At 56.2% G+C, this 11,256-nt stretch overlaps 2 protein-coding genes across 2 annotated transcripts; one reads left to right on the top strand and one right to left on the bottom strand.

The window, feature by feature from the left end:
- Positions 1-2,271: 2,271 nt before the first annotated feature.
- Positions 2,272-7,030, top strand: VOLCADRAFT_66610 (uncharacterized protein; the record flags this gene model as incomplete). The annotated part of the gene is made up of 8 exons (XM_002956003.1): positions 2,272-2,452; positions 3,059-3,217; positions 3,426-3,470; positions 3,743-4,042; positions 4,456-4,643; positions 4,871-4,951; positions 5,869-6,006; positions 6,869-7,030. 8 exons carry the CDS (start codon positions 2,272-2,274, stop codon positions 7,028-7,030), a joined length of 1,254 nt encoding a protein of 417 aa, XP_002956049.1.
- A 608-nt stretch (positions 7,031-7,638) lies between these two features.
- Positions 7,639-11,000, bottom strand: VOLCADRAFT_107047 (uncharacterized protein; the record flags this gene model as incomplete). Its single annotated transcript, XM_002956058.1, has 4 exons — positions 7,639-8,704; positions 9,100-10,243; positions 10,560-10,744; positions 10,938-11,000. The coding sequence occupies 4 exons, from the start codon at positions 10,998-11,000 to the stop codon at positions 8,594-8,596; spliced, it is 1,503 nt and encodes a 500-aa protein (XP_002956104.1). The 3' UTR covers positions 7,639-8,593.
- Between the last annotated feature and the right edge of the window lie 256 nt (positions 11,001-11,256).

Here is an 11,256-nt window from a genome sequence, read left to right on the forward strand (position 1 = left end):
GGGGAAGGGTGTGGGGGGGGGACTGAGGGGAAGAGCTAAATACACCCATGATCTGTACGCGGATTCAGTATGCAATTGGGAGTACGGCAGCTGCAGTTAGATGTTCACGTGGGGTTACGGCGGTAGAGATGGATCTGTTCAAGCCCAAGAACAACGTTTAAGAGTCCAGGAAAATCTGTATGGCGTCCTGAAGGCATGTCAGTCTGTCAGTCTGTCGTATGTCGGCCGAGAACTTCCTAGCATGTACTGATTCCCATACACCCGTACGGCATGGTGTGGGTGGATTTGCATCGCACACGGCCGCTCTTCGGGGAGAGAGGGCGCGTGAAGCAGAGATGGCGTTATGACAGTTTAGAGTCTCTGCGTAATTGCGCTTTTGTGGAGTTGATGTAAGAGGTGGCGGCAACAGCGCACAGCATGAGAGCAGCGCCGATTGCAAGGGTGATGAGATGGGCGACAGCTACCTGGGCGCAACGCGAAGGAGATGCCATATGGATGGAGTTCGCGTATGGACCTTGCACGAAGTTACCTCGAGGATCAGCATCGCCCCGGCTTTGGCTTCCGGGTCTTCGCTGGATGCCACAGTGGATGACACAGCCACGGATGCCGATTGGAAACCGCGCCTTACGAACGGCTGACGCGATGCCAAGGCTTGGCGCAAATGGTAACCTGTGGTGGCAGAGGACTGTCGATGGTTGTACTTTAAGAGTTCGTCTGAAGCTACCGGTATTCCGGAAAGAACAAAGGAGAAGCCGTTCCGCGGTTCGAGAAGGGTTCCTGCTGCATGTTTCGTTCATTCCTTGCAAGCAAGGCTACCATCAATGATTCTTGCGCATGATGCTTGATCCAAGTGTTGGTCGTCGTTTGTACGGTGTGCTGTGCGGCGCTTTGTCATTCGCGCGTTGGCGCGAGGCAGCGCACCAACGTCATGAACCTCAAAATGCGACCCCAAGAATCTGCCATATCGCCAAGACATAGGATATCGGGAAAACCCATACTGCTTTGCAGCGACCGCAAGGCAGCGACAAACCCTGCAGCACAAGAACCGATGATGAATCATCACTTAAATAGTTTTTGTTTAACAAAGCTTACTGTCACATCTTTGTACTTTGTATCAAACCGCGCCGCTTTTCATTGAAAGCGCCGACGAAAGGATGGAGTTTTCCTCAACTATTCGCGTCGCGGACCTGAACGATTACATCGCACCGTCACAGGATTGCGTGGTGGCATTGAATGGCAAACTACGTACAAGCGAGGTACGAACCTTTGCCCATCCGTTCCAACCGTCTGTATTCATCCACTGCGGTCGTAACAGTACTGTGCCTTGCTCTGCCCAAGCTGGCCAAAGTCTTATGGGTGCCATGCCGGACGTCATTACCCTGGCCATGGCCCAAGAGGCCTACTAGCTGTGCACATGCCAGGTACCGGCAGGCCCGGACCTGTCATCCCCCTTTTGCGCCCACCCCCCTGGCGTGCACACGGAATACAACCGTGCAATGGACGCACACACTTTCACACAAATACACACGCACAACCTTTTTCCTCGGCTTTCCCGTACCCCAGATGTCGGAGGAGGTACAGCTGCAACCGCGTGCCGGGTTTCGGAGCGTGTCCGGGAAACCCCCGAGTGCCCCGGGGGGAGGGCCGCCGGCTGCGGCGCCTGGCGATCCAGTCAAGGTACGGCCGACAGGCCGGAGGCAGTAGCTGGCAGTAGCTGGTAGTTATTCCCTATGGCGCTGAAGCCAGGGAGTCGGGGGACAGGTGTAGTTGGAGATGGTAACGGAGGGGGTATCCAACGAAAACCACTACCGCTGGGAACGCTATCAAATGGAGACCGAAACCATCAGAAGCCGAGAGGGGGTGTAGGAAGGGGCGCAGGGTTTCTGTGCCGTGTGGGAAGGGGCAGAGGGGTAAGAGTCGCGGAAACCGTTTCGCCATCTTACTGCGATGCCCTTGGGAGGAGCTGCCGCGATGAGGGAAATGGCGAAATGGTGATGTACGGTATATCATATACACGGATAACTTTACCGAAGCCAGCTCCGAACTCTAGCGACACGTGATTTAATATTTTAGAAAAAATTCTCAGTAGGTGTTGGTTATTAGAGGAACGGTGTCAAGAGCCTGTAGAAATAGGCGGTGCAGTAGTGGCGAAGGGCGATTAGGTGGTGGGCGGTTGAAACTGACTACAGACAACAAGGGCACCTGAGAACCTAAACTATGTATGTATGTATGTATGTATGTATGTATGTATGTGTATATATGTATGTATGTATGTATGTGTGTGTGGCACAGGTAACCCTGCACGACTGCCTGGCCTGCAGCGGCTGTATCACCTCGGCCGAGACGGTGCTGCTGCAGCAGCAGAGCGGGGACGAGTTCCTGAGCCGGCTGGCTGACCCGCACACCACCGTGGTGGTCACTGTGTCGCCGCAATCGCGAACGGCGCTGGCGGGTGCGTATGTATGTCTCATCGCGCGTGCATGTGGCTTAGTGCATGTCTATCGGTATGTATGTGTGCGTGTTGCGTTGGGTTGGGCGGAGGTATGTGTGCTGGAAGAGGCAGAGTTGTATCGTATAACAAGGCCCGGCGAGTGTAAAAGTACGGGGTTTTGTGTGTGGGGTTGGGTGGGGGGGTTGGGGGGGTTGGGTAGGGGGTTTGTATGTGTGGGTCTAAGTCTTGCACAGCTGAGTAGACGAAGTGCGGGGGCGGTCCTGCGGGTGTGTCGGGTGCCGGGCGCGGGTACCTGGTCGCCACCCGCCTGCTGGTGTTGTGCTCCTCGGGACGTGCTGCTTCTTGGCGCGATGACTTGGCTCCCTGGCGCGCTGCACGCGACTCAAGGGGGGCACATTGTGAACATCGCAAATTGCAAACTGCTCGTGCGCAGTGCGAGAAAGACGGAAATGGAGAAAAAGGGTGTTGTGAGGGGAAAAGGGAAAGGGGAAAGTGCCGAGAACGGCATATTCCATTTCACAGCAACAATACACAGTTACGCCTGACTGATTGTATGTATGCATGTATGTATGTGTGTCTATGCGCCCCCCACATCCCGCCGCGCAGCCTATTACGGATTGTGTCCAAGTCAGGCGCTTGCTCGTCTTGTTGGTTGGTTAAAGTGGTTGGGTGTACGGGCGGTTTGGGATCTCACAACCGCCCGGGACCTCGTTCTTCTGGAGGAGGCGGCGGAGTTCATGAACAGGTGGGTTTGTATGTATGTGTGTATGATATGTGTATGTGTATATGATAATGGTGATGAGCATGAGGAGCATGAGGAGCATGAGGAAGGCTGGTATTCGCATGTACGGCACGCTGTGGCTACAATCGCCTCTGACCTGCTGCAGGTATCGATCCTCCCTTGAGGCAAGCAGTAGCAGCTGTAGCAACGAAGGTGACGTACCTACGGGCCATCATTCGGCTCCTGCCGCAGCTGCAGGGCCCCTGCCGGTCATGGGATCCTCATGTCCAGGTACGGGTGACTCTGCGTGTGTGTGTATATGTATATATGTATGTGTATATAAGGCCCTGGTGTGGTTACGGTGTGGTTCCCCGCCTACTATTCTACTCCCCATCGCCCCGCTTTCCACTTCAAAATTGGATTGCGGCACCATCTGCGGGCACTGGCGTCCGTGTTCTTCGAATCCGTGTGCGTCCGTGTTCGATTCTCACCAGGGTCATTTTTTTGTTTTTATAAACCCCACCTCATCCCGAACCTGCCCTGTTGTTCTTCCGGCGCCGGCTACGTAGGCTGGGTGTGCTACGCGGAAAAGACCCATGGGACACGAGTGTTGCCGTACCTCTCCACCACTCGCAGCCCTCAGGGTGCCATGGGTGGACTGGTAAAATCACTGGTGGCGGCAGCCTGGGGAGTGACCCCTGGGTCATTGTACCACGTCACCATTATGCCGTGCTACGACAAGAAGTTAGAGGCGTCACGGGACGAGCTCACAACCACCGCAACCACCACAACCGCCGCCGGGACGGATGCGGCCGGGGCTGGGGCGGCTGTTGGAGGTCCACTTCCGGAGGTAATGGTACGGCACGCGAGTGAGGGGGAATAGGTTGCCGTACTACCAGAAATAAAAAACCTATCAACCTGAGTTCATAGCTCTGCGTGGCTCGCTAGCTCTTCCCTTCTGGTTCTCGTCCGCTTGCCAAGTCATATGGTGTGTTGTCGTACCTGTACTGAATGTACGGAATGTGTGTATGCTTGAATGTGTGAATGGTTTGGGCATGCCGGCCAGGCCACGGTGATGTTGACACAACCCAATGCACCCAGGGTCCTGGAGGGGAGTGAGATTGACCTCGATCCCGGAGGATTCGTTGACCGTTTGTTCGTTTACCGTTGATGCAGGTGGACTGCTGCCTCACAACGGTTGAGGTGCTACAGCTGCTACAGCAGCACGCAGCACCGGGCTGCAGCACAGAGGCGGGCGGCCTAGCTGCAGCCGCCGCGCCAGCCGCCGCGCCTGATCCGCTACTGCCAGGCGTCGTACCCGCTGATGATCAATTGTACAGCTTGCCGCACGGCAGCAGTAGCGGCGGCTATGCGGATTTTGTGTTCCGTACGGCAGCCCGGGAGCTCTGGGGTGTGGAGGTGCCGCCGGGGCCGCTGCCGTGGCGCACGAGGCGTAACGCCGACTTACAGGTCGGGTTTTGGATTCTGGATCCAAGTCTGGGTCGTACGGTGTTTTAATGTACGGCGTACAGCTTGTTGTTTCTTGGACTTTTGAAAACAATGTTCCCTTCGTAGCTTGTGCTTTATCTGGATACCTCCCCCGCCTTCTGGAACCCTCCCAGGAGCTTTCCTTGTACGACATGGCGGCCGCCGGCACCGGTGGCATGTGTTTTTCCCCACCGGGCCAACCCGGGGAGCCCCGGGTAGGGGCCCCGGGGCAGTCGCTCGTAGTGGCGCGAGTGTACGGCTTCCGTAATATCCAAACGTTGCTACAGCAGGTATACAGCAAGAAGCACTCGTAGAATCGTTCTCCAAATCGGATCGTAACCAACCCGTACCCAACAGGCTACGATTTCAGGATCAAATACGTTGACTGAGCAACTAGTTAGCATCTCTTAGCATCTCTCACACATCACTTCTTCTATTTAATGGAATGTTTTTTGGCATTTACTCCTGCGCTGCACTTAAACGTATTACATTAGTTGTTGCCTGTTTCTACTAGATGCTCCCCGATATGCGTCCCCATCTGCACCACAACCTCTGCGCTACACTTAAATGTAAATGTACATGTACATGTGCGATCGCGATGTGTTCCGAACCAGCAGCCTTTTTCCTGTGCGCTCGTGCGTTTTGAACCTCCGGGGGGGGCCGCATGTGTCGACTGTTTCTCTAATGACTTAGGGTTTTCAAACAACGGAAGTTTCGGCGCCAGCGTAGGCCACTAAAGGAAAAGCACTTCAGTTACTTTCTTCCCTTCCCTCTCCCCTCCCTTCCCTTCCCTTTTTTTCCCTTCCCTCTCCCCTCCCTTCCCTTACGGGTCAGTTCTGCATCTTGTACATTCATTCCTTGGTGGCAGCAGCTTCACTCGTTCGTGGTTCGTCTTTTCCCCCCCTTCCACGCCCATGCACGGCCGCACCCAATACCTTCTTTTACGCTCCCCTACTCAACGAACTCTCACCTCGACCAGCATGTGACAGCTTTGCCGTAGCAGGCGGTCGTACAACTGCACCTCCTCCACCACCTCACCCCACTTGTACTGCCGATTAACACTGACGGGGAATGCGGGTGCTCTGCTCCAACCCGATCTCCCTCCCTCTACCCCCATCACCCCCCATCACCCTGGCAGCAGCTTCAATCGTGTGTGGTTCGTCTTTCCCCCATCACCCTCCCCCCCCCCCGCGCCTCCTTGTTTCAGTTAAAGCGGGGTCGCTGTCCCTATCACTACGTGGAGGTCATGGCGTGCCCCAGTGGCTGTCTGAACGGGGGAGGTCAGATCAAGCCGGGGCCGGGGGTAACTCCCCAGCAACTGATCGAGCAACTGGAGCTGCTGTACGTCCACACGGTACGGCATTGGGAAGGGAGGGGGAAAGGAGGAGGAGGACGAGCAGGAAATGAAGATGTTTTTTTGCGGTTGGGGAGTTGGGGGGCCTTGGGGGTAAAAAATGTACTTTGTGCGGTGCGCCTGTCCTGCTTAGATGGCTGGATGGATGTGTGTATGTTGTTACAGGGTGGTTAACTTCGCCAGCGGCCCCCTTTCCCGGGGCAGTCCCTGCTCTCCCCTGCTAGAGGGGCACCCTAATCCGTCACCCCATCCGACTTCAGAATGTATTCGTTGGGTTCGGCAACTCACCACCAGCATCCAACCAAATCTAGCGGATCAACGGCGCATCAACTTAGTTCCTGGTCAGCTCGCAAGTTGATATTATCACGTCCTACACCGTCCATAAGATGGGGGGCCACCTCCCATTTCATCACTCCTCAAACACCCGAGGAGCCGGCAGGCGGATTTGAACCCGGGTCGACTGGGTCAACTGGGAGCAGAAGTCAGGCCTTAACCTCTGCCAGCCGCCTGCCTTGTGTATGTGTGTATGTGTGTATGTGTGTGTGTGTGTTACATGGTTGGGGGTGCGTGACCCCATACCTGTAAAACTACCCATACGAGCCGAAGGCCCAAGGGCAATAGCTATACGCCTAAAAGCCACGGAGAAAAGGAAACACCGATGGATGGATGTGTATGTGCGTGCATATGTGTGTATATGTGTGTGTGTGTGTCAAAGTCAAGGTCATCCCGTCCTGTCGTCTGAGACTGTTCTTCATTCTCCTCTCGCTTCCAAATGCTGTGTTTACGCCTCTCCGCTCCCTCGTGACGGACAACCCCCGCTCAATACCCGCTGCGACCGCGTCCCCAAACACAGGACGTGGCGGCACGCTCTCCGGCCGACAACCCCGCCGTGGCGGCGCTGTACGGCAGCTGGCTTGGCGGGCGGCCCGGTGCGCCACCCGCCCGGCAGCTGCTTCACACGACCTTCCGCGAACGGGAGAAGACTGTGACTGCGGCCACCGTCACCAACTGGTGACGCATGATAATGAAGTAGTGATGATGGTATGGTACGGCGGCTGGTATTTCCGTTGGCGGCATGTGGTTGTAGGTTGTGGAAGCATGTGCGGTGTGAAGTGCAGGGCGGTGGGTGATGTGATGTGCGATATCACCGGGGGGAATGGGCTATACTACATGAAATGACATGGAGCGCAATGTGGTGGCGGCATGTATGTATATCTGTGTGCCTGGGGGGAAATGTCGCATGAGGAGCTGTTGGACGAACCACATCGCGTGCGTTACATGGGGGGTTATGATTTGTGTGGCATGGTGGGCAACTTTTGCATACAGGAGGTGTGTCTACCTTGTCGTTGCGGCAACGAGATTATCGTCGTAGTCACGCCGCGCACGTTTGAACACACAGCGCGCGCCCCGGACGGGCCCATGCCGTGTGGCTGCCACGTGTGTGTCTATGAGGCGACCAACCCGTAGCTCCCCTGCGCCGTACTGCGCATGCAACACCTCCTCCCCCCCAACACTGTTCCTCACCCAGTTCCTCCGCAACTGCAGTTTATTATGCTTTTTGCTTCTCTCATGCCGTGTTCTTGAGCCCTCGGCACCCGGACGCGGCCGCAGCCACCTGCACTGCTCGCCACAAGCGGAGGCAAATTTGTCCTCGCGCTCGTATTTACACAGTTGTAAATAGTCGTACACACGCTTCATGCGGTACACAATATTTTGCCCGTTGGGATTGTGTGGGCAGCACCGGTGATCCGATTCCATCCAGATTTCCTGGGGCAAATTCAGATTTTGTTCATTCATTAATTAATTTGTCCATACATCACTGCCTAAGGAACCACATCGCGGCCATAGTCCTGCAGCAAGCTCCAATCCACCATACGGTCTGCCCACCCGTAACCCACTTCAAAAGCTCTCGCAACAACATCAACTGATTCTGCAACTGGTGGGAAATCACAGGCATCATTAAAAATGTGATTAGAAATGCTCATAAATGGACGGAAATGCCGTTTCCAGCGCCTTCCGGCGCTCCGAAACCCCTGCGCGCAATATTGTACGACATGATACTATGCCTAATTTAAAACACCCATTCTGTCTAGATTCGTAGATACTGTGAAACCTGCTTTTGCTGGAGACGGATCGTGTCTTCTTTTTTTTGATTTTTTGCCTGCCGGGTTCGAGTTAAGAGAATGAGGATGGCAGCGCTTCGGAAATGCCGCTCGCGCCAATCGGCCAACCACCAACCGGCAACCGTCGCTTAACAAGTTGGACGAGCGAGCAGCAAGAACGTAAGAAACGGACCCGGCCCGGCCCGCCACACGTCCATACACTCTCACACCTGCCCCACGCAATAAAACACCACACCACATCCAACCCAACATGTTGGGACGATGGGACCGAATAAACCAACCAACCAACCAACCAACTACACCCCGCGGACTGCGGTGGTGATGGTAAAAGGTAAAACCCGCCCATGTCCGCGTCCGCGCTTCTGTGCTGACCCTGGGGTCCCTTCCAGCAGCTGCTACTGCTACTGCTAATGCTACCGCTGCTGCTACTGCTGTTTGTCCTGCTGGCCGTACACCTAAACCATGGACGCCGCGGGGCGGAAAGGCGCGCCGTACACGGTGATCTTGCTGGGTTGAGATGTGCGGATTCCCAGCTTGCCCTGGCTCTTTGCTTGGCGGTAGTACAACTGCAGGAGGGAGAGAACAGCAGGGGGGAGCATGAGGAGGAGGAGCATGAGGCGGAGGAGCATGAGGAGGAGGAGCATGAGGAGGAGGAGCATGAGGAGGAGTACAAGGGAAAAAAGGATGGAGGACGCGCACCAGCCGCGGCTTCCGGTTCAGAGCATGGTGTGCGGTGGGACAACAAGACCCCCCACCCGGCCATACGTCGTCCTATATGTACATCCCACACCTGAAGGCTTCCAAAGGGAGATCAACAATCCCCTCTCTCTCCCCTTCCCTTACTCCTCTCTTTCCCCCACACGCACACACCGGCCCTCTACCCGCATGCCTTCGCTGTCCCTTCCTTCCCGCATTTTTCGGCAGTTGCCTTTTCCCTTTTTCCCTTATCGAAGCTGCTTACGTGTGCATTCGCAAGCCCATTGTCCGACACAAACTCGGTCCCGGTGAAGGAGTTGGTGAAAAACGTCATAAGACCGGCATTGCTGTTGATGTTGTGCGCGCGCTCCTGCTGCAGCGTGTCGCCGTCCACCACCGCCAGGCCTTGTTCTCCAGTCGCCGTGACTGCCGACGGAATCCGTACCGTGTGGTTGTTTCCCACGTTGCGAGGCGCCTGGGGTTTGAAACCCGTATAACCCGGCAGTCGGCCGCGTGGGTATTGATCCAACTGGAACGGCAACGAACGGGCCTTATGGTCTGGTCGCGTCTCCGCCGCTTCGCCCTGTACGGCACCCTCCGGTGTCGCGTAAGCGGAGGCGGGAATGTGGCCCGTGTACCGCGGAATGTGACAGACATTGCGGGTCGTTCCGTGTGCCAAATCGCGCGTGGTCGATAACCGTGTCATGACCGTCTTATCCGGAGCTTGACGAGTCATGGGATCGTGGCCCTCGGTGCCGTAATCCGCGCCGTACGTGCTGTACGTACGGCTCATGCCGGGGTTCATGACGCGCGGCAGGACTTTGAAGCGGGGGTCTCCCATCTGCGGATCGCGCGGGCCTGCCAGTAACGTCTCCGTGGTATTTCGCGCAACTTTATCGTTCATAATGCCGTACGTGGTCTGGTAGCCGGGCAGCTCGCCCGCAGTGGTGGGCATGGTGGCGGGTCGGCGCTCTGGAGAGCACATGACAGTGCTGGCGGCCTGGGCGGATGTGCCGGCGGCCGCGGCGGCAGTGACCGCCGCTGCCGCCATTGCCCTGCGCTGGCTGTCCAGGATGCTGCCGCTGCTCCCCGGCCGCAGAACGGTCTGCGTGCCGATCCCGCGGACGGTTGCATCTGCGCGGCTCCGCGGCTCCGCGCTGATACTGCGGCGGACCTCTCCCGCGTGCTGCCGTGCGGCCTCGTAGCCGACGAGGGTGCAAGCGAGGCCGTTGGAGCGCTCGAGCTGGGCGGCGGCGGTCTCACCGCCGCGGAGGAGCTCGGCGCGGTAGGTGCTGGTGCTGGTAAAGGGCATGGCGGCAGGCAATTTGCGGTCGGCAATCCAGTAGCCGCCGCCCGTCTTGGTGGGCAGTTGGGTGTCGCTAGGGACTTTCCGAAAGTCATCGCCGTACCTGGGACGGGAGAGAGGGAGGGAGGGGAGAGGGGGCAGGGATGAGGGAGTAGGGGTGCGGGAACGTGTTTGAGAAAGCAGGTTGGGAGCTACCGGAGTTTTGGAGCGGTTGTGGTTGCGGTCAAATAATAGCAGGGTTTACGTTTGGAGAGGGGTGTTGATGAACTTGTGGAGAAGATAAAGGAGGGATTTGGAAGGGTTTGTTGTAGCAGCGGCACCGAAATCGTGCCCGGCAGTTTGTCACAGGGGTTGAGGTTTCTCGCAAGGGTAAGGCAAACCGCTTCCCAGCACGACATGCGCTTGTGCCTGTGACTCACGTGGTTGCTTTTCTTGGATCTACTGTATTCACAGTCAGCTGCTCCGTAGCCTTTGTGGATGCTGGCCGACCAGTGTGTTCAAAGCCCTTAATGGGCACCTGGACAGTAGCTCCAGCTGAAATGTAACCGGTGTAACCAGGTATTCCGACCAAACTATTGTATGCCAGCATGCTCTTGTTGCCGGCCTGGGGATCAGAGAGGAGAAATGTCAGGGAGTTGCACAGATGCAAAAGGACGGACAGCGGGTTTCGCAGCGATAAGGGAGGCCGATAAACTACATTACAAGGAGTCAGACCATAATATTATATGGAACCTCAAAGCAAAGTCTGGGCCCTGTTCTAGCACCATCGCCTTAGACGCGGATGAACAACGCCTGACCTGGTTGGGACCTTTGTGCACATGGTCCAGCAGCGTTGTGCCAAGCAGCTCTAATTGGGACATCTTGAAGGTAGCCCCAGCACAAAGAACACAGAATCAGCAGGGTGACAATTTGGTAATCGATTTTGAACTGAGGAACGATGATATGTATGCCTCTAAGCCAAGCCTGGATGCTCTAATAAAAGGCGCACATGAACGGCGTGTATTGCGTAGTTGGAATTGGAAGGTTTTCGGTGGGCTCTTAGAGTACGGCAATCGTGAAACAGAAATCCACAAACACTTACATTTTGTTTGAATAACAGGATATCTTTTGAATAAC

This window comes from Volvox carteri, assembly GCF_000143455.1.
Source record: "Volvox carteri f. nagariensis unplaced genomic scaffold VOLCAscaffold_57, whole genome shotgun sequence".
Classification (NCBI taxonomy): domain Eukaryota; kingdom Viridiplantae; phylum Chlorophyta; class Chlorophyceae; order Chlamydomonadales; family Volvocaceae; genus Volvox; species Volvox carteri.